This window comes from Frankliniella occidentalis, unplaced genomic scaffold (genome assembly GCF_000697945.3).
Source record: "Frankliniella occidentalis isolate FOCC.00 unplaced genomic scaffold, Focc_3.1 Scaffold147, whole genome shotgun sequence".
NCBI classification, from domain to species: domain Eukaryota; kingdom Metazoa; phylum Arthropoda; class Insecta; order Thysanoptera; family Thripidae; genus Frankliniella; species Frankliniella occidentalis.
This window is the reverse complement of record NW_026267274.1, coordinates 442,975-464,867: the sequence shown is the minus strand read 5'-3', so window position 1 is coordinate 464,867 and position 21,893 is coordinate 442,975. Positions and strand designations below refer to the sequence as shown.

Here is a 21,893-nt window from a genome sequence, read left to right as displayed (position 1 = left end):
AATTGCAGGATGAAAGAAAACCATATCACCCATGCAATAACAAATAGTTTTCAAAAAATAAATAGTAACATAAGTCATGCTTTGTTAATAAAGCTTTCCTTGATACTGATGACTCTTTGGTATTAGTGAAGTAAGTGAAATAATGTTTAGGATATTAAAAGATCACTGGATAAGAAAGAAAATAACTAAAATCACTAACCTACAGGTGCCTTTATGATCATTGTATAAAAGATAGGTGAATATGAAACTTCATTTCTAAGTTAAGCGTGTAAGAAATCCACATAGCATGATCTAACATGAAAATATGACATAGGTACGTACACCACAACCATTTACTTATACATCTGGTATTGGCTGTAACGCTCAATAAACAGTGAGGCTTCCTAACAACTCTACAAGCAAAGTTTTCTGCTGTTTCAGGAGAACAAAAGACCATAACTTCTAACAACCAAATAAGATAATAAACAATGAAGCAATACATATTCTAAGGCAATGTGAAAGGCATTTCACAGAGACAGTTGGTCTTTCAAATTTAGTCATTATGTACTTTTGAATTTTCATTTATTTTTCCATCAACAATGGACTTCTAAGAGCTGGTTCATATCACAAAAGACAAAATTCTAAGGAAAGAAAGGCTCTCAATTTAAATTTTGATTTAAGAAGTGAGTCACCAGCATTAACACAACACTCAAGAGGTTTCAATTCATCTCCTGGCGTTGAAGTTAATTGTTAAATAAACTATGGCTGACCAAGTCATAGACTTAACAGCTGCGTGCAAAATTCACACCCAATACCAGTACAAAACTTAAAATAATTTATGATTCCATGGATTGAGCTGACCCTGAGAGTTTGACATAGCAAAACTTATCATAGTGCTACATATAAATATAACAATTCATAAAAACAGTATAAAAGATTCTTCTCCAATAACATTCAATAAATAGTACAAAGTATATTTTCAACAATTAACTTTCAGACAATAGTTAAATTTTAACAAAGCTATCACAGACAAAACAACAACCATCTGGTTAATTCTGATTCATGTTTTGACGATATGTTTAACACAGAATTTATTTAAAAGGGGATTGGCAGGGAAAGTAAACAAAAAAAATATAGCCAATGATTTGTGTGGGATTGTGAGAGGAAATTACGAATGGTTCCTAACTCACATTTCACAAACAAGAAAGGAAAACATGTTTAAGACATGTTATTGGTTTTTATAAAAGAGCAATAAAACCTGGAAGACCAAAGTGCCAAATTACAAATATTACCAACTATGTCTTTGATAAAACATTAATGTAGATGTAATACTGAGGTTCACTAGTAAGATCACAGTCAGCACCAAAACCTACAGATACAGTACACTTCCTGCATACTTAAGGTTTTCAAAAAGAACAAAACAATTTAACAATGAAATTCATGTTGAGTATTGGAGAGAGAAGAAGAAGGATAGAGAGCAGTCTTAAGTTGAAAGTCATCCATTACCATCTCTATATCATAAATATTTAGGGAATGCAAAAACCTCACTCTATGAATGTCCCAATATGATTGATTTAAGTTATTGAAGTGTGGTATTAAAACTGGCCCATTACCTACCTTATGCCAGTGAAAAAGACTAAAAATATGTGCTCAATTAAAAATACAGTATAGAACAGAAAATTGCACTGTGAGTTATGGTATGATGAAAAAGTACATTACAAACGTGGTGCATAACCTAAGCTACCATAGGCGAGAGTGTCGGTATGCAGATTTATCTTCTGATATTTTATCGACACATTTTGGCTGGTGAAAGCCTGTAGAACACGTTGCCTCTTGAGACGATGAATTGGCTTCTCCAGCTATGATTGTGGTGTGCTCGCTACTGCCATTTAGTGCATCCTGATCTCTGCCAAAAATAACAGGCATTTTAGTTTAGTGAAGGCTCTAGCTAGAAAATAATTGAACAAGTAAATACAATTAATAAGTATCAAATGCAATAAAGATGTGGGCCTCAGTGATTTGGTTATGATGAAGTAGTTATGCTTTATAGTCAGTAATAGAAAAAATCTAAAGAGATGGCAGTTATAAGAAATCGACTTGCAAGGGTAGCTACGGTACAAGCAGAAAGAAATTAATGTTTGCATGAGTGGATTAGGTTAGATCATATTTAACTGATAAATAACTCATACTGCTCAGTTGAGAATTACCATACTGAGTGCTGTGTGACCACACAATGTTTGTATCCTTTATACCATCTACTGCACTATGTTACAAACCATATCTACAAGAACAAGAACTGATGAGGTCTGATATGGTACATCAAACCATTACCCACCAGCATAAAACACTGTGCAGTAAACCTATGCAGAATTGTGAGTGAACTGTCATAGAAGCACAAATATGGTAAAGCTGTAGCTATACTGATTTTCGTAAAATATAGTATCTTTATGGCATTTCAATGGAAGTACACATGGTAGAAACAGAACTTTCGAGGAAGAAAACAAATAAGGTATAACTCACTCGCTTCTTGGTGTGCTCTGACTGATACCATCATGTAGAATCTAAAACCAGAAAACCCATTTCAAAGACATACATAACAATTCTACTAGGCTGAAAGAAATAACACTAGGACTGAGTGTTTACCATTCCCATTGTTGACTCTGGCTTGTATGCTGAAAATCGTCCAGCACTTCTAGATGCTATATCATATGCACTACAAAGAGAAAAATTAGTGCCTACTTGGTTAGTTCAACCGTTAAAGATTTCACTAATATATAAAGTGTGCAACTGACACACACTTTAAGGTGTTTAACACCGTGTAGCACACTTCTATGTGTGCAACACGAGTTTGAATAGTTGGAAGTGTTCAACAGGTGTGTTGCACACTTTTAAATGTTCAACCTGACCGACGAGCACTATAGCTCAACGCTCAAGTTAAACACTAAAAAGTGTGCAACACACCTGTTGAACACTTCCAACTATTCAAAACTCATGTTGCACACATAGAAGTGTGCCACACGGTGTTAAACACCTTAAAGTGTGTGTCAGTTGCACACTTTATATATCAGTGTTTCCATTCGAAAGCTAGGTTAAAATTCATACCTGTTCCTGTTTGTTGACTTAACAGATGACATCTGATTGTTTACTCTTCGAGTCACTTGCAAGCTGCTATTTCCATTGCAAATTTTTTGGCCATCACCTACAAAACAAATTTTGCTTGAGTGCATTGTGGAGAAGCAAATAAAAAGTTCTCAAACTACAAGATTTCAAGTTTCTATTTCCCCCCTTCCAAACTAAACTTGATTCTGAACTGGTGTTAAGTTTCTTACACACACAGTAGTAATGAAATATTTTCTCCAAGCATGACCTACTCATACTTAAAAATCTCACCTTCCTCTCCTTTAGAAGTTGTTTCCACAGATTTATTGACAGCTTAGAAAAGAGCAATGCAAGTAGCTTTAACACTAAAGAGGCCTACAACTGACTATTTGTTTAAGACATTAATTGGTAAGTGTGACAATTTATTGTTAATACCAGTATTTAGGTGCAATGCAGAGGTTAGGCAGTATCTAAGGAATATATAGAAGATCCTTTACCCACACCACCACAAAATGTATTGTCAGCTTACCTGATCCATGGTCAAAGAACCCATTGAAAACAACAAAATTGTTCATTTGAGGGAGGATATGTTCAAGTCCATAATGTTTGTAAAGAAATGAAAGAAACTTTTCTGAGGGCCGGTCTATTGCCATTTGTTGAGGACGAACATTCTGATGCTAAAAGAATATTAGATTAGATTAGATTGAATAAAAAATAAAAACATAAACATAATGTATGAATAAAAATCCCTAATAACAAAACTATTCTCACCTCAAGCATGTACTCAAACAGTTTCTTTCCACAGCCAGTACGTTGCTTAGATTCATGAATGTAAAAGTCTAAAATACATAAGGGCTCAACTTCATGTTGATACCCAGCTAGATCAAACATAAATAGTTTTTTGCGTCCAATTTTCAGAAGTCCAACAACACTTCCTCTCCCGCTGCAAAGTGTATTAAATCAGTGATAAGAATTAGCTCAACATTTCTTTGCCAAAGGAAAACATTGGTATAAGTCGACATAAAATACTTACTTAGAATCCCCTGGATCAGTTAAGAGATAAAGAATATGATCGGACAACTTCATTTTCGCTCCACTTGTGATAGGTCTAATAAGCTGTTGAGCTTTCGCTGATGCCCAACCGATTTCATCCAATATTATATTGATTTTGTTAGCACAGTCTCTGCGATTTTAAATAATACAAGAAATGAGGTGAGGAATTCACAACCCAGCAGCTTAACAGGGCATAACATTTAAAGGTGCATGAGTATAACCTCTTGTTAGACGTACAACAGTTTTAAGCGGAATAGTCAGAGAAAAATATCGTATCCATGGATACGAAGGAAGACAAATTTGTGAACGTTAATGTGCAAACTAAAATTAGAGCTGACAAGACAAAACTGATAATGAGCGAAGGACGTTTACTCACACTTTAGCACTTCCATCTCCTGGAAAGCCTTCAGGCAGCAATTCCTTGGTAACAATGGTAATGTCATTTTTGAATATATTATTCACGGGGAAAAAATTAAATTCCATTATAACGCATAAGAAACTAGGGTGCACAAAATTCGGACAAAATTAGGAACACTTTCTCTCAGGTAGGTAAAAGCAAATCGCAGCAGTTGAAAACAGAACAGTAACACGGCAACGGAGAAAGCTTCCAGTACCTGGCACTGGGTGCGCTACTTCCACTGTGACTCCAAAGCGCCAACATCGTAACTTTTTAATCAATAAAAACAATGCCAACTCAAAGCAAGGTATCTTTGAAAAACCGTTCCAAATCCTATTTTTTTTTCATTTATTGACATTCAATTGAAATTAATTTCTTCAAATATGGAGTTTCAACGACAGTTTTAAAATATTGTTTACTGTAATGTGGTTGGTTAAGCTGCAGTTGTCTTTTAGCGAGCAAGTGCTGCAAAATGTCATTGTTATTATTTTTGAACTGAAGGAGTTGGCGCGTTTACTCTGCTAGTCTGTTTTGGTTCAGTTTGTGCACGTTATAAAGGAAGGTTAGACAGGTAACTGAGGATGGACATGCTGCTTTACCTTTAACTACCCTCGTTTTCTTATAATAATTTTCTCTTCCCAGCTGATTGCTTGGAAAGAGCGCGCAGCACTACAACTCCCGTGCACTTCTGCTAGTTCTTTGTCATGCGAAAGTAGTGTTGTGCTATGCCTGAATACCAGCTGTTCGTCCTTAAACTTGAGTCTTCGATCTACATCTATCACCTATTAGTCGCTTCAAAGCACGCAACATGTTAGTGGATGACAATAAATAGTACCCCTTATTTGCTTTAATAACTGTTTGTGTCATGTTTTGGCACTGGAAACTGCAAACTTGGAATCTACGATCTCGCATTTCCTTATGACGAGGTTCAACTAAATTCAGTTACAACGTTATTTGTACTCACCCTGTTCTCTAAACGCTACGTTACGCCAATCTGATATTCGCTTTATTAACTTTAGTACTGGTGTGGTGCGTCTTCTTGTATCCCTTTTCTGGTTTTTCTAGATTGTTTACATTCTGGTACTATACCCTTGAAAAGGTGGTGACAAATTTTGTTTGTGTTTGAACTGTCCATACCCTCATATGAAGTATTGGTGACAATTCTTACAATATGCCATTCTTTGTCATCCACAACTCTTCATTTTCCTTGTTATGTATGTCCCTCTTTGAGTTTTCATTGTTAACCTACTTACACATTTTTGTCTTAAAAACATTCTGGAAAATGTTTTGTTTATCAACCAGTATTAGGATTTTCTGATCTTTTTAAAACCCTGTGGATTGTTTACTTACATGACCATTGTAATACAGTAATGCTTCAACCTTTTAAGTGACAAGCACATGACTTTGCCCCTTTGTTTTTGATTTGTTTCAGGATGTTAAATGATCCATAGGATTGGTTGCTGCCATGCACTTGCCTTGATCAGCTTGCCCCAAATTGAGGTTATTCAGAGTTTAATGAGTGTCAGAGTGCAAACTTATTGTCTTTCCTTTGGAGAGGCTGCAGTATGCATTCAATGGATGAGACAATGGACACATCAGAAGTAGCTAGTGTGTCGGATGAAACAGATCATAGAAATGAAGAAAGGAACACTTCACCAATATTGACCCGCCGCATACATCAGCGTCACATGACACCAAGGGTTGTAACTTCTACTGGGTGGATACAAGCCTTATCCTCTAGGTCACAACGCCATGGTACACCTAGAACTGGACCTTCCTCCAGCCGTCACAATATTCTTCAAACTGCTGAGACATTTAATCAAGAAGATGCAGTGCCACCACCTGAAGTCACAGATTCAATCATAATTCATCGACCAATGGAAATACAAGGAAACATTTCTGAGGTTCAAGCAATACCTCAAAGTTCTTCTCATATCATTGAGCCCTCAGCCATTGAAGGAAGTAATTCTAATCCCGGAACCTCTAATAATGACAACCCATCTGAACCTGTGTCAGTGGAACAAGATGAAAGCAACAATGAGCAAGAAATAAGAGCAATTGAAGACCAAGATGAGCATCAAGACAGTGGAAGAGATTCTGTGGAAGAAACATCACGTGATGGTTTGGAGGATCAAGTTGCAGCTGTACCTTCTTCTTCTACAGGAGGTGATGTTGAAAATTTACCTCTTGCTCAACGAATTCAATCACCAGGTAAATTTTGTTTTTTAGTCTTATCCTGTTATTCATATGATTGAAAAGTAGTACATGTTAGTAAGTTTTGGTTCTATTATTTTTTTGAAGAACTTATTCACCTTGAAGGAAGCCCTGAAAGAAATCAACCCAGAATAAATCTTCCAGAGAGGAATTCTCCTGAAAGGACACTTCCTCAAAGAATATCTCCTGAAAGACCCCCTGTGGCCCAAATCTCTCCAGAAGTGCCTCCAGTTTCAACACCACCTGTTGGGAACTCACCTCGAAGGCAGGAAGCTTCTGAAAGGACTCCTCCTGAGAGAAGCCCTTTGGAGAGAAGTCCACCTTCAAAAAAGGCAAAGGTTGAAGCTGTAGCTGACAGTGATGAAGAAGAAGAGGGCAAATTATGTCCAATTTGCTTTGATGCTTGGACAAACTCAGGTGATCATCGCCTTGTCTCCCTACGCTGTGGGCATCTATTTGGACAGCATTGCATCAAACACTGGCTAGAGGTAATGTTTAAACACTTGAAATCTCATAATTATCCTTGTTACAATATGTTCAGTGTCGCAGCACTTTCTGCGAGTAACAGAAAACCTCCAAACTTAAGCACATTGTAGTCAGACCACACTGTATCAATTTTAGGGAGTTTATATTTTAATACATAATGATGATGATTTTTTACTTGCTACAGATACATAAAGCAAGTGATAGGAAATGTCCTCAGTGTAAAAAGAAAGCAACCGTAAAGGATATTAGAGCACTATATGCCTCAAAAATTCGTGTTCTGGATACTAGTGAACAGGAAGCATTAAAAGAAACCATTAAGAAAGTATGTACTCAATATTTGTAAAATAGTAACGATCTATTTAAAACCTGGTGTAAATCTATGAATGGTTACTGTTTAATCAGCTTGAAGAAGAAAAAGAGTTGCTTTCTCGTGAGCTTGCTCATGAAAGAAAACTACACCAAGATGCTGTTAAGACGCAGCAAGAGCAGCAGCTAAAACTACAACAGCTACAAAACCAAGGAATTTTTTCCAATTCTCTTCAAACTTTAGGAGCTACCTCTAAGGTAGTTGCAGCTGTGTCAGCGCAGATTAAGATTCATCAAACGAACAGAGTTAGTAAACAGCTCTTTGTTAATATGTGCCGGAATTGATTTTGTAGGTTCTTTTCTTTTGAATGAAATACTTTCGTTTCAGGTTGAAGTTTCTCGGGAAGGAGGCTGTCGTGTTTTGGCCTATAATGAATGGAAAAATGTTTTGGTTGCCAGTCAACAATCTATCACCCCTCTGTTCCCTGATTTTGGCATCAGATTGATTGATACAGAAGAATTTCGTCTTCGTCAGTTAATGCCTATGCATACCAAACCAATTCGTGACCTGTCATTTAATCCTCACCGCAAAGATTTACTATTGACTGCGTCATTGGATAAAACTGCAAAGATGTTTTGTATGACATCAAATTCTGTAAGTAAATATGCATTTTTAATTTTTTTCATTTGTTTCTGAAGAACATTTTAGTGTTATTGGAAAGAATTGTGTCTATATTATTGGATTGCAGTCTATTTTGAGCTTCAATGCAGAGGTCCCTTTGTGGAGCTGCTGTTGGGATGGTAACAACTCCAATATCTTTTTTGCTGGAAGTCAGAATGGTTTAACATTTCAGTATGACATTCGAAACACTCGTAAGTATTTTAGCTTTAGCTTAATTCATCCTATTCTTAATCTTTGGATTTTGTCTAATAAAATACGTTGACTTTGTCATAGATACTGAGGTGAGCCGCATTGCAACACAAGGTGATGGCACTCCTGTAATCTCTCTTGCTGCAATTCCAGCAGGTTCATGGTTACCTAATGGAGGGTTTCTGTCATGTCGTCTTAATCGATTAAGAGTATATGAGAGAAGTAGTAATTCCGAATTCAGAGCGTATCCTCTGAACATTGATGGCCCATTTTCAGCCTTAAACTATGACCACAAATCAAGTCACATGCTAGTCTCTACGAGACCAACCTCACAAAATCCACATGTACAGCATCAACTTTATGAGGTAAAATCTGGAATTTGAAAAGGCAAATGAAATGTCTATTGCTTACAATTGTTGGCAAATTTACTCTTGATTTTGATTCACAGATGGGATTTGCTGGGGCACAGCCACGGGCCAATATGGTTCATTCCTTTGTTGGAAGCACCACACAGCGTGTTTTGTCAAGACCTTGTCAATTGGAAATTGATGGTACTGTGAAAGATACATTAATTTGTGCTCATCAAGAAAGTGACAGTTATGTGGCAATCTGGAGTGTTTCTAGTGGACAGAAAGTTCCTGCCGGACCTCTTCACAGCCCAGAACATATATTAGATCTCTGCCCCTTGAAGGTCAATAATCGCACGTACCTTGCTTCTCTCTCTGAGAAGACATTAAGAGTATATCAGTTCTCATGAAGTTTCATTTTATTCAATCCTTGATGATCTCTTAGACTGCTTAATGGCACTCATTGTTTGTTTGAGCGTAGTGACCTTGTGATAAGCAACTGTATTATATTTGCCAAACACTCGATTTTTATGATAACATGTTCGTAAGTTTCAAGCCATGCAGATGTTGGATTTTAAAAAAGAACAAAATTTTAATGCATGCTGTCTTTTTTTTCTTTTTTTTTTCTATCTTTTAAAGGACATTGTCTTTCAGGGTACTTTTCACATTGCTTGTATGACATAATTAAGTATCTAAGCTAAGAAGTTGTTTTACTATTGGCTGGCCTAAAGTTATTTATTTCTAATCAGTTAATAATAGAGGTTCTTATTAAGTACAAAAATTGTGAGAATGTACAAAAAAATAATTTTGGAAGTCAGTCATATATTTTCCATACCAAATCTTCTATATTACTTGTAATCAAAAACTAATTTGCATACAGTTTTAAACTTTGATAATTGTGTAGCCACAAATAGATAGTTGCTCACCATTTCAGTGTTCTACATGTGTATTGTTAAGTGTCATGTACCTGCCATCCCATTTGAAGTGCTTGTCAGCTGACATAAGAATGGAAAGAAACAACTGTACTTCATGATCTTAACACATTTTAGTGTTGCTTATTTTTGTAAGAGCAGAGCAATAAACCTTTATATGATTTGAACAAGTGTGTGTGGTTTGTTTTAATTAACATTGTGCAAAGGGGAATGAAAATAGTGCATAATTCATGTTGGCATCTCATTATTAAAACCTATATAGTACAATAAACTACTGGCCAAACATTTGTTAAACCACAACATTGTTGAGGTAGACTAGGGCATTTTCAATAAATCCTTTAACTTTTTACACAACCAATTATTAACATACAGTACATCAGGGGCAATACAGCAAGAGTTTAAGTACTAGGTTTCCTAGTAACAAAAGAAAATAATTGTGAGTAATATCAATGGGATTATTTGATGTTCATTTTCATCTCTAGAGTTTGACAGTTCATAAATAAGTTAGAAAGCAATCATAAACATAAAAACCATACAAAGAACAAAGATGGAATAATGTCCTAATAACATTTCTGAGAGACTAGGAACAGCTTTTGAGCAGTCTATGATAGTAGAGACAAAATTAAGCTTCAATAACATTTCGGTGCAGTTTATACAATTTGAGAAGTACAGAAATTAACAAACACTTGAGAGTTTTGAGCCAGTTTCATTCATAACAGAAATGAATACCACATCTAATTTAATAGCATTCAGTAATGCTAGTGACACTTTGAGAAACAAAATACTGAATACAAAGCATGTTTATAATAATTATTCAAAAACTGATGAAAATCCATGATCAGGGTCCATAGTAATAATTTGCAGTTGGATATTACCTTCTGCTTCCAACTGTTGCTCGTCACTTTGAATGATGACATGATGAACTTCACCCACATGCTCAACACCCTCCATTGGTACATCAAGGTCTTTGACATCACTAAGTTCTGGAGGAGCTTGAATAGGAGTGTTTGGAATTACCATTTTATATTCACATGCTGGAGGTTTGGTATTCAGCATATCTTTGTTATTGTGAACTTTAGCAAGATGCACAGCCATTTTTTGTCTAGTGGTAAAGCCTTTGTCACAAGGTTCACAAAAGTATGGGTAAGCACCAGTATGCAGCACAACATGTCTTTTTAAACAATTGCTCACAGTAAACGTGAGAGCACAGTAAGGGCATTTATATGGTCTTTCACCTGTATGCATTCTTCTCCGATGGACTGAAAGAAGTGAAGTGTGCCGGAACCTTTGACCACAAGTTTTACATTTGTAAGGAAGAGGATTATCATGCCATCTTCGATGTATTCGCATGGTACTGTTAAATACAAACATTTTCCCACATACATCACATGTATACCGTTTTTCTTGAGTATGACGACCCATATGTTCATCTAGAATTGCTTTTGACATAAAGCCACGACCACACACATCACAACAAAATTTGTACTGTCCAGTATGCTTGGCACAATGCAATTTCAGACCAGCAGCTGTTTTTAAGACTCTATCACATTGAGAACACGGAAATCCTTCATTATTTTGGACATGACGTCTTTCGTGATCCCTCAGTTTTTTAATAGTGTCAAATTGTTTTTCACAATGCTGGCATTTTAATTCTCTATGAGCATATTCTTTATGAAAATTAAGTTGCGAAAGTTTACGAAAAGATTTTCCACATTCTTCACAGGTTTTTTCAGACTCAGCATCATGCGTTGCTTCATGTTTTCGACGTGCTCGTATTGATTCAAAAGATTCATGGCAGAACTGACATTTAAATATCTCTGGATGGTTGTCAAGCATATGCTTTCGCAGAGCAAATTTGTCAGCTGTTATTTCTTTGCAGACTGTGCATGCTACTGGCACAGGACTTTTAAGAGTTAAATGTCTTTGCATATGTTTGTCATAGGTACGTTGATTTTTTAGCTTCATCTGACATATTTCACATTCTAAGGCAAAGGTAATGCTATGAGACTCCAAATGCTTTTGGATTTCATCCTGATCTTCTGTGCGGAACTTACAAATTGAACACACAAAAATTTTAGGTTTACCCTCTTGCCCCTCTATATCCTTTGCCTCGACTGGTTGATCATCAAGTTCAGCTGACACCAAATCAACAGCTAAGACATTGTCATTTTCACCCTCTTGCTCAACTATATCAGCAAAGGAAACTTCAACACCATTCACAAAAATTTTGTTACCATTCTTACCAGACTCAACATCCTGGTCAAAGCCCTCTCCTCCATCATTCAAGTAGTCTTCATCCTCATCTTCTTCATCCATTTCTTCAATGTTTTCACCTTCAGTGCCTTCTGACACCATGTGAAATTGATCATCACCACTGAACAACCCAATTACAGAGGCTATTTCCTCATCTGCATCACCTTCCGTCTCTATTTGTTTCACAATATCTACCTCAGCAGATGATGGATCTGGTTTCTGCGAAAACATGTTTTCTTCTTTAGATGCTTCAGTTTCAACATTAACTGATACTTCAGAGAATTCTGATTCTTCTCTAAGTGTGTCTCGACATAATGAGTCAAAGTCAGTTGATTGTGAATTTTCCTCTGAAGGTAGTTGATCAGGGACATTTCTAGTGGGATCAGGAGCTTCATTCTGTTCAACTTTTATCACACATATTACTGAGGACTCGTCAGGGATATCTTGGGTTATACATTCATGAACTGTTAAACTTTCTATTTGTTCATAAGCAGCCCCACAGTCTGCACACTGATATATCTTGTGTGTACTAGCATGCTCATCTAACGCCACTTGGGAAGTAAAACACTTGCTACACACCTCGCATTCAAAAGACTTAGGAAAAACATGTTTTCGAGAATGCTCACTGAGTTCTAGCTTTGTATTAGCTTTGAAATCACACATACTACACCCAAAGAGAAACTTTTTGGGAGAAATGGAGACATGAGACTTTTCATGATTTCTTAGTTCCTTTGATGATTTACATTTCAAACCACAACTTTTGCACTTCCAAACCTTAGATGGTGTAGGCTTTAAGGGAATGGCTAAAGGCTGTTGCTTTGCATTTAAAGCAGTAAGCATATCACATATCCTAGAATTCTCCTCCATTAAAGATGTTTTGAAATCAATGTCCAGATGTCCACCTTTCCCATACATGATCTGCAAAATAAATTCCAAAGGTATGTTACATTTTTTTAATTATTTAGGTCAAGTTGATTCAAATATTAAGTTACCTGGTTAACATCTTCTTCTAGATTGAGTTTAGCCTTTTCATCAAACAATAAAGCTTGATCTTCAGAATCTGGAGGTTCTTCTTTAATAACTGGAAAATGTAATTTAATTTTCTTAGCTTGAAATTAGAACTTCAAGGCTAAGAATGATGAATAGGAAATAAAAAGACTTACTTTCAAGGAGACCATATTTCTTACGAAGATAGCTGGTTATTAGGCGTCGAACTTTATCAACATCCACCTCAAGTTTGTCCAATAAATTTATTAGATCATAGCATCGAGTGCAGGCTTCATCACAGGCTGTTACTACCACCATGAAACCATCTCCCATTAACTGTCCAATTTTTGTTGGAAGCCCAGTGCGTGAGTATTCCGTGTGATTGGACAGTAAAAGGGCATTATTATCTCTTGAGTGGGACAAATCTTTGTCACATACAAAACAGTGACTACTCATTGTATCATTAGCATCAGGCAAATCCTGGAACATGGATAGAAAAAATTAATAACTTTAAAAAAATTACGGGTGAAAAATCTTAGGTATGGAAACAATCGGTGTAACATTGTCAAAGTTCCAGACAAGGAAACTATGTAAATTTGAGCATAAATTTCTGGCGATCGGTTTAGTATTAATTTAAAATGAAGTAGGTAGTTCAGAAAATGATATTTGAGTTATTCAAGTAGATATAGCATTTTATCACAATGCTGCTAACAAATCAACATATTTTTTTTAGGTTAAAGGGGGTGCAGAAAACTGTGAGTAATCTTGAAGATTAGCTCAGTAAGCTGCCACATTTAAGTTCAAACTGTAACTAAATTGTTCAGTAGGTTAATACAATAAATGGGTATTGAAATCTACAATTGAATGTTGTTCCTTACCTCTGCCATGTCAATACAAGTTGTACCCTCACAAAGTGTTTAAGAACAATCCATCAGTAGGTGTAAAACGTATAACCAGGAGGTTTTGATGTAAAAATAGTAAATACCAAAGTGGTAATCCGTAAAATAATAGTTAACTGCAGACAACTTTGCAGGGCCTTTCAATAAATCCGCGCGAATAACGGGTGACGCGTTCCTAATCAACGTATCAAAGAGTGGTCGTTCTCCTGGTCCAGCACAATCTGACATCTGACCGCCATTTTGACCCCCATTTGGTTCTTGTAGTACAACGTTCTTAGCGCGGATAATTTGATTATGGTAACGGGCACGACTGGCATTACCCAAGCATTTAAAGAAAGTAATGGTACGTACAGACATATCGTAGGTTGATTGGTTTATTTATTTCCATAGTTCATTATTACAAAATATAAAAGAGTATTTATAATACTATTTTATTAAAATTTTATCTAACTATAAGGACTATAAGCCAATGAATTTATTGAGATCTTCTACAGTTTTTTTCAAATCTGTTCTTGAAAGAGATGGTAATGATTGGTAGGAGGATTGTGAGATTAGGTACTGGGCATCTTTAATTATTCTATTAACTGCATCTGTGACATCCTTTTCTACAAAATCTGTTAAAAGGTCGTCATCAAGGAAAGCGCTTAAATCATTGTCATCACATTCCAAGCGCATTTTCTTGGCTGGTGGGTCAGAATTTTTAGGTGAGGCACATCTGGATTTTTTTGCTTCACATTTGTGTTCACAAGACACATTTGCTTGAAATGTTAAATAGTCTCTCAAAGTTTTCACTTTTATGCGGGTTGCAGGAATCTCTCTCTGAAGATAACATGTCACATCTTCTGTAATGGACACATTGTTTGCTACTGCATCTGGTACAATAGATTCATGGACAGTAAAGTGAGCGAAGTATTCAAAAGTTTCCAGAGCAGTATCCTTCACAAGAGGGTGTGAGTCTTCTAATAAACAGGTAAATATACTTGAAATGTTAGAGCATATGAGCCCTTGATCACTTGTTGATTCAAGAGTTTTTGTTGCCAAACCATGAAGAATGTGTGAGATTGATAGCTTTAGAGATGGACCACAGTGTTTAACCAACCTTGCTAGTTGGTTCAAAACCTGTTAACAGATATTTGATATGAAAGCACAGCAATAAAACTGTTCATAAAATTGAAATAACTAGTTACTGACCTGTAAAATATCACAATTGTTCATGACATGGACAAGATATTCTGTACACCTGCATAGTATTCTCAAGAAGTTTTGCAGCCACTTTGATTCTCCAATAACATTTTCCGAATGACTGAAATTCTGAGATAAATCACCTCTGCAAGCATAGTGCCACAGACTTATAACTCCAGGTACAATGGTGTCACTAGGTGATTTTATTATTGATGGGGAAATTTCCAAAGCAGCACACAGCCCACATAAGCCTTGCACCTTTAAAATAAATATTGTTTTTTAAATTGAGTTATTCAAAGAACTAGATTGATCAATCAAGCCTTAATCCAGGGATAGCTTACCATTGTGATAAATGAGGGTTTGTTTGGATTTGAACAGGAAAAGTTTTGAACATCAGAAGTTGCTCTAGTGACAAGTAATTGTGAAACAGTTTCCCTCATTTCCTTTGACAGACATTCAAGTCCAAAAATATACCACAGTAAGGGATGTTTAGTTGGTGGATATTTTTCAACCAGCATTTGTTTGCCTTTTGTACCAAGAAATGAACACATTCTTCTGAGAAAAACTGAAATAACTGTGCAATCAACTCTCCCAAATAAACTGGCAGGATCAAAAGCTGACACAATGTCAGCTAAGTACAACACTTGATCTAGGACAAGCTCAGAACTTCCAGCCCTAAAAAACAAAAGATATTTTAGAGGGGAAAATAAATCACAATGATATTGTATGGTATGATTGATTGATTGACAAACCTTGCACAAATAGACCACACATCTCCAACGAACATAGCTGGCCAAACAAAAGGTTCCATCAAACTATCAAACATAATTGCCTCTACTCTTTCAAATTGATCAGAATTTAATGACAAGATAAAACCGGCACAGTGGCAGCAAAGAAATTCATATAAGTCACAACTTCTGGGAGATTGTCCTGATTTTACAACAGCTGGTAACCAAATTTCACAACTAAGTTCATAGTGAGCTAAGAGAACAAAAAAAAAGTACCTTAGTAAAATTAGCGTACAACAGTGTCAACACCTCAGTTTTTTGGTAAAGAAGTTAGTGCTTACAGTGTTTTAGAATTTCTAGAAGGCAACCAACGATATTAGTTTTTGCCAGTTCTCCAAGCCAAGGATCTTTATCTTCAGCGGTGAGAGCTGACAACTTCTTCATTACAGAAACCATTAAGGTGAGGTGAGGAAGTTGATTTTCAGGCATATCTTTTAATTTACGACATTTTTTAATAAACTCCTAGAAAATTATAAATTAATTATATCACTATGTATTATTCTGAAGTGAACAGTGTAAGTCACTTAAAACATACCTTCTGAAAGTCACATTCGCAGACAAGATGAGTAAGCATGGGATCAGCAGCAACAATAATATTACGTTCAATGTCATCAACAAGACCTTTTTCAACATTTTGCATAGTAAGCACAGGTGGAGAATATCTGCAAGTTTGACCACATTTATGACTAAAGTAGAAAATTTGTAGATATATTAAATGAACTAAGTGCAGTTTTATCAATATAATCTTCTCCATTACTTGTGCAATGTTAGCAGGAGCTGGTAAAGATTAGAATGACTATCTCTGAGACACCCATTTCCGCTACCAAACTGCTCACATAATTTGGCAATGATTTTCAATATAAAACTTGTTGTTTTCAATAGACGAGATGTACTTTTGGCATCTTTAGATGTTCCTGTCAACTGCTCTAATTTGTTGCTAATATCCAAACAAAGGTAAGATATTGGATAAGCAATATTCAATCTGTCTCTTATGGATTCAAGATACAACTGTATAATTTTGGCATATCCTTTCCATTGTTCTGCCATAGTTTTTATGTCAAGACTCATAACTTCTTCTCCAATTTCTGAAAGGACCTGTAGAACTAGAGATGTTACATACAAAATTACTTAATGGCCTGATTAATTGATTTACTTGTTTTGTATTACAATCTGATAAGGTTCAGAGGGCATAGAATATAACACCTACTCGGTACTCATCTGCTAAACCCCAGATGTTTACATACCTTCAACTAGGTGAACAATATCAGTCTCAACAGAGCAATCAAAGCTAATACTTGAAGAAAGTACAGCAAAAAAACGACATTGTACTTGGTGACATTGTCGAAATAGCGCACTTAGTACGTCTGATACCACTGTGAAAAGATCACAGTACAAAGACTCACTGAAAATAATCAGAATTCATAGTGAAATAATCATTGAAATACAGAATCAATTTTCATGTAAGGAAAAAAAATACATTTACTTACCTTTCCCTACAATGCCTAAATGTCTGAAGCATTAATAAGGCAACAGTCTTTGGAACACTAGGGACTATGGATATATTTACTGACCCTTGACCTGCTATATACTGTAGGACACACTCCATACATTTAAGTAGCTCAATTACTACCTACAAAATAAAGAATAAAAAACAAGTTAAACAAAACATGTTTTTTAAAACGAAAATTTTGAAAGTTCTGAAAGTAAATAAATACTTGAAGAAGGCTTGACAAAGTTTCTGCAGCATCAAAACATTCAGATGACGTGTCACTCAAACGCAACTTAATTCCCTCCAAAGACTGCAAATAAAAAGAAAAAATAATATCAGAATTCACTTTTAAGGTCAAGATGGTTGATTGATTAGTTGACATCTAAAAATTCCTCAGGCACTTAATGAAAAACAAAACACCACCTCATAAAATAATTGTTGAGCAGCTGGCAGAGCATGGCGTAAAAGGCACTCATTTGCCTTTTCAAGGGATAAGGACGGTAAGCAGGTAACAAGAAGAGCATAAACTGACTGAAGAACGCGTCCTTTGTCATCACTGCTAACGTGTCTGTATTTATTTGATAAGGTTTGAGAAGCTCAACAATAAATAATTGCTTTTTGTGAAAAATGTTGACAACATGAATCAAAGTCTAAAAACACTCATAGTAAAACGGAATTTATGTTTAATGTGTTAAAGGATATCAGAAGTTCTTGAAGAATGCTGTCGATATTCTGTTCAATTTCTTCCGTGGACCACTCTGCAAGCCTCTCGAAAATCTCAAGTCCGGGCCCTTGAGATGTCATGATGACATAAGGTTAAGTTTTCGTGAACATTCAGAAATCTGGCATAATCCGCAAATACAGTGACGATTTGTGATAAATGATAGGACAGATCTGTTTCCACCGCAATGATCGTACTCAACGATGAATACTACAGAACATTTTTTGGAATTGATTGTTGTTTACAATACAAAAATTCAATACGAAAACAACATTGTATTTAGGCGCCTTGGCGCCTTAAAATATGCCGGGCTCATCGCAGAAATACCAACTGTACAGGCGCCACTTTTATTCCGATTCATCATGGTGCCTTTCCACATACGTTTAAAATTTCGGAAGAATTTTGTTATTTTAGAATTAAATCATTATCTACAATACTTTTTTATGATTTTATTGTTTTAATAGATAACAACAAATGGATTTCTTTCATATTTTGAGGTTCTTACCCTGCCTTAGTGTGCGGTGTGCATATGAGAAATACGTTCTATGAGAATATTCGACCCGTGTAAATTTTTGTCCACGAGCAGACAATTTCTTGTTTCTCGTTTCGTTTTTCACTAGCTATTCTATTATTATTATGAGTAATTATTAGATAATGATCCCTCGTATTTTTGAAAACAAACAAACTAAAGTTACTCTGTTTTTGTGACTTACACCTATGCTACCAGCTTAACACAAATCTTCAGAACGACACCCACATGGAAGTTCGAAATTTATTTGAAGTGTAAATTTGTAAGAATAAGTTTTAAGGAAGGTTAGTAAAACTATGGACAACGTGTAAATATTAATCACGGGACTTTATAGTGGTCTGAGCGCCGTTGTATCAGCACAAATTTTATCTTGCTCTAAAATATTTACGTTGTTTTGAGTCAGTTACGAAACATTGGGGTAGGGCAGGTGGCTAGCAGACGCTTCTGTGTCTGTGTAGAGTTTCGTTCGTTGGGTTGTCTTCTGTGTTGGCCTGTGAGGAAAATGGATGGCAACTAGGCTCCAGGCTAAGTTCTGCGAGATGTCTTTCATCGAATTTATACCTAAAATCTGCTTGAATGATTCGGAAGATACTGCACGGACTTCTTGACAAGAGGTCAGTTTGTTCAAAATATACAAAACCGACCCCGCACTTGAGTGAAAGTGAGACGTGTCTGGTTCACATACGCGTATGAAGACAGCATCACTAACATTTTCGGAGCCATTTGTTATTATTCGCTCGTGTGGAAGCATAACATTTGCGCTGCACAATCTCTTTGTATCTTAAATCGCATTATCAATGACTTAAAACAAACTTGCACATCATTTGAAGGTTAGGATACAACTGGGTTTACCTCCTCCTTTCCCTGAGTTTCCACTTCATCTTCATGCTGTAGTCAATAAAAACATTCACTGCAGCAGACCTCCAAATGAATTTATTTTTCTGTGTTCATAGAAAACTCCAAGTATTTACAGAATCAATATTTTTCATATGCCTCTCACATTTGCATTTAAGAATAACCCTTCCATTTAATTCATTATGAAATGAAGGTTATGTTTTCTAGACGTGTTAGTAGGTAAATAGTGTCTTCATCATTTTCAGGAATTGTTACAGTAAACCCTATTGAGGTCCTTGGCAAAGGTAAAGGTAAACCAGAAATCATTTCCCATTCCCTATGTAGTTTTGAGTAGCTGGCAATGTATTTAGTAGGCTTATGCCTATAGACTTTCCTTGGTTTGTGATTTCATCTTGTTACTAAATAAAATCTCATGTAGAAGTACATTATATTTTATTTTTGGTCTTTCAGTCACTATTAGTGTATACTACTGCTTTCTTTTATCACTAACAATTGTGCTTTTTGCCATTGAATTATTGCTCTTTTAATCTCTTGCCAACATTTGCGTACAATTTTCCACAATTGTATCTTTTTCTTAAATTCCTGGTAACTATTGGTTGCATGCATTTTCTTTCAAAATACGTTCAGCGCAGAGTGGCTGTAAAATTGACAAGTAGCCAGTGTCTCCAATATTTGTACCCTGTTTTAGTGGTGTGGCCCAGCATCCTGCATAGCACTAATCTACTCTAATACCATTTAGTTTTCTTGCATGTCTTTTAGAAAGTACGCTCAATAAATGTCATTAATTAAATAAAAACCAAACTGAATATACACTAACACAAGGATGCTTTTTTCAGGGCTCATCTTGAGAGTGGGAGAGAAGACTGCAAAATACAGGATTTGCCCCAAAACTGTCTTGAAGGTGAATTTGTTTTCCTCCTTTGTTTTCGATTTCTCTCTCTCTCTCCCCAACAGTTTTTGTTTTTGTATAACAGCAGAATTCTGTTTTTATTTTTTTCATAGGACCCAGTATGTATGGATGTTCGAGTGGAAGACGAGCACGAGGGTAAGTTGGTTTCGTTTCTCCCTCTTCTTGAACATTTTTTGTTTGGGTTTGTGCCGGGCACACACCAAAGCGCAGCTAAAGTGGGGAGGGGGAGGGGGGATGTAGTAGTCGCCCTTGGTGAGCCGCTTCCGCTCGCTCCCGTCGTCAGATGACCAGCCATTGGCAGAAACGTGTTGTTCGTCTCTTTCTCCCGAGCTCCGAATCCTGGTGTATTTGGTTTTTCTTTGGGAATCTCCGGCGCGAGAGTTCTACCGTCGCGCTGGTTTCCTATCCGGCACAGCGCCTGTCAGTCTGAGCGGAGTTCGGTTGTATCTGGAGGGGATCGCCGAGTGACAGTGCTTGTCGTGCGGTATGGGGATTATCGGAGGGGACACAGCCGAGGGATCGTCCAGACAAGTGCGTCCGTTTTCCTCAGATTCATCGGGCAAGTAAACGGGAGCTCGAGCTCGGCGCCTGCGAGACTCGGGGTAGGCCACTCCGCAGTACACGCATGCACAGCATGCAAGATATTGCCTACCCACCGGGCGCTAGAGGGTCTGCGGAAATTCAACTGGGCTGTTTCGCAACGGCGAATGACCGACGTACTTTCTGGATGATCCCCAAAGCCGTGTGCTAAGGACTAACCCCCCCCCCTTCCCATTCCACCTCTCTTCCTTTCAGACATGTACCATCCCGTACCTGTCCGCAGTTCTTCCTAGTATGTTTCAGGAGGAAACTGCTGGCCCACGAGTCAGTTTGTCGCGCCAACGTGCCTGCCCGGTGGTTAGCGGACGTCGCCTATGCTTTTGGACATGTTTTGGAGACGTTTTCACAGTTGTATTCATTCAGCAGTACACACAGAAGTGATTTCAAATCGTAATAAGCGTCTGTTCGCAGGCCCGCCCATGTGCCAGCTCTGACTGTGGGCGTGGACAGAGTGACACGCAATCTGCGTATCCCCCCTCGCGCCTCTCTGGCCCCCATATCCTCTTCCCGTCCCTCCAGATCGTTTTGGCGAATCAAGTTGACCCCAATGCGTCGACGCGTTTGCGCCTCGGGGGGGAATCTCCCCTCCCCCACGAACCTGCTCGTCGTCGTCTTCGTCAGGGACGTCGTTGACGTTGGACGTCCGGCCGGCACGGTGTGGCCGAGGATGCTGATCTGGAGAGCGCCCAGCCCGGCCGAACGAGTGGCCCATCGAGATGACATGGGTAGATTGTTCCTCTGCGTGCTCAACGATTTGGAGGTCAGTCCCGACCCCTGCCCTCGCCCGCCTCGGTCCTACTTCGACCCTACCACTGCTCCCGCTCGCTCACCTACCCTGCTCGATGTTAAAAGCCTACGAAGTCGTTTTACGAAACATTCATTCTTCTTGCTAGACTTCGTTGTGTAAGTTTTAACTGTGTGCGCCCGCACCCATACCCCATCGCTACCCCGCCTATACCCCGCTACCACGCCTACCGCGCTTACCGCGCTTACCCC

At 37.3% G+C, this 21,893-nt stretch overlaps 5 protein-coding genes across 13 annotated transcripts in view; 2 read left to right on the top strand and 3 right to left on the bottom strand.

Annotated features, from left to right (window-relative positions):
- Positions 1-191: 191 nt before the first annotated feature.
- Positions 192-4,748, bottom strand: LOC113206970 (alpha-tubulin N-acetyltransferase 1-like). Of its 2 annotated transcripts, XM_026423282.2 has the most exons (9): positions 4,508-4,748; positions 4,112-4,261; positions 3,850-4,021; positions 3,608-3,755; positions 3,370-3,411; positions 3,082-3,178; positions 2,623-2,692; positions 2,500-2,540; positions 192-1,885 (listed from the first exon to the last, which is right to left on the bottom strand). In XM_026423282.2, the coding sequence occupies exons 1-9, from the start codon at positions 4,612-4,614 to the stop codon at positions 1,720-1,722; spliced, it is 993 nt and encodes a 330-aa protein (XP_026279067.1). In that variant the 5' UTR covers positions 4,615-4,748; the 3' UTR covers positions 192-1,719. The 2 variants fall into 2 exon arrangements, with proteins under 2 accessions (XP_026279067.1, XP_026279068.1); XM_026423283.2 differs by lacking the exon at positions 3,370-3,411 and having other exon boundaries at positions 4,508-4,746.
- Positions 4,749-4,970: 222 nt separating this feature from the next.
- On the top strand, positions 4,971-9,854 carry LOC113206967 (E3 ubiquitin-protein ligase RFWD3). 4 transcript variants are annotated; one of them, XM_026423279.2, is made up of 10 exons: positions 4,972-5,099; positions 5,171-5,338; positions 5,961-6,739; positions 6,830-7,230; positions 7,413-7,550; positions 7,631-7,840; positions 7,923-8,189; positions 8,284-8,407; positions 8,490-8,770; positions 8,854-9,854. In XM_026423279.2, exons 3-10 carry the CDS (start codon positions 6,094-6,096, stop codon positions 9,160-9,162), a joined length of 2,376 nt encoding a protein of 791 aa, XP_026279064.1. In that variant the 5' UTR covers positions 4,972-5,099; positions 5,171-5,338; positions 5,961-6,093; the 3' UTR covers positions 9,163-9,854. The 4 variants fall into 4 exon arrangements, with proteins under 4 accessions (XP_026279065.1, XP_026279064.1, XP_052126995.1 ...); XM_052271035.1 differs by having other exon boundaries at positions 5,069-5,090; XM_026423280.2 differs by lacking the exon at positions 5,171-5,338 and having other exon boundaries at positions 4,971-5,099.
- A 57-nt stretch (positions 9,855-9,911) lies between these two features.
- LOC113206966 (zinc finger and SCAN domain-containing protein 2-like) lies at positions 9,912-14,062 on the bottom strand. The gene is made up of 4 exons (XM_026423278.2): positions 13,803-14,062; positions 13,101-13,404; positions 12,930-13,018; positions 9,912-12,855 (listed from the first exon to the last, which is right to left on the bottom strand). Exons 1-4 carry the CDS (start codon positions 13,809-13,811, stop codon positions 10,495-10,497), a joined length of 2,763 nt encoding a protein of 920 aa, XP_026279063.1. The 5' UTR covers positions 13,812-14,062; the 3' UTR covers positions 9,912-10,494.
- Positions 14,063-14,179: 117 nt separating this feature from the next.
- On the bottom strand, positions 14,180-18,320 carry LOC113207004 (uncharacterized protein C1orf112-like). The gene is made up of 12 exons (XM_026423337.2): positions 17,985-18,320; positions 17,706-17,852; positions 17,509-17,592; positions 17,281-17,423; positions 17,038-17,195; positions 16,551-16,896; positions 16,329-16,455; positions 16,075-16,255; positions 15,758-15,986; positions 15,347-15,680; positions 15,015-15,263; positions 14,180-14,942 (listed from the first exon to the last, which is right to left on the bottom strand). The coding sequence occupies exons 1-12, from the start codon at positions 18,084-18,086 to the stop codon at positions 14,283-14,285; spliced, it is 2,760 nt and encodes a 919-aa protein (XP_026279122.1). The 5' UTR covers positions 18,087-18,320; the 3' UTR covers positions 14,180-14,282.
- A 310-nt stretch (positions 18,321-18,630) lies between these two features.
- The window catches only part of LOC113206955 (tyrosine-protein phosphatase non-receptor type 11), a 35,379-nt gene continuing 32,116 nt past the window's right edge, over positions 18,631-21,893 (top strand). The window contains exons 1-4 of one of the 5 annotated variants that reach the window (XM_052271039.1): positions 18,631-18,816; positions 19,633-19,671; positions 20,224-20,288; positions 20,390-20,432. In XM_052271039.1, the coding sequence (XP_052126999.1) occupies positions 20,398-20,432 (35 nt within the window). In that variant the 5' untranslated portion in view covers positions 18,631-18,816; positions 19,633-19,671; positions 20,224-20,288; positions 20,390-20,397. Of the gene's footprint in view, positions 18,817-18,970; positions 19,147-19,632; positions 19,678-20,223; positions 20,289-20,389; positions 20,433-21,893 lie in introns of those variants that run through there. The other 4 variants (XM_026423258.2, XM_026423259.2, XM_026423256.2 and 1 more) reach the window with 4 other exon arrangements.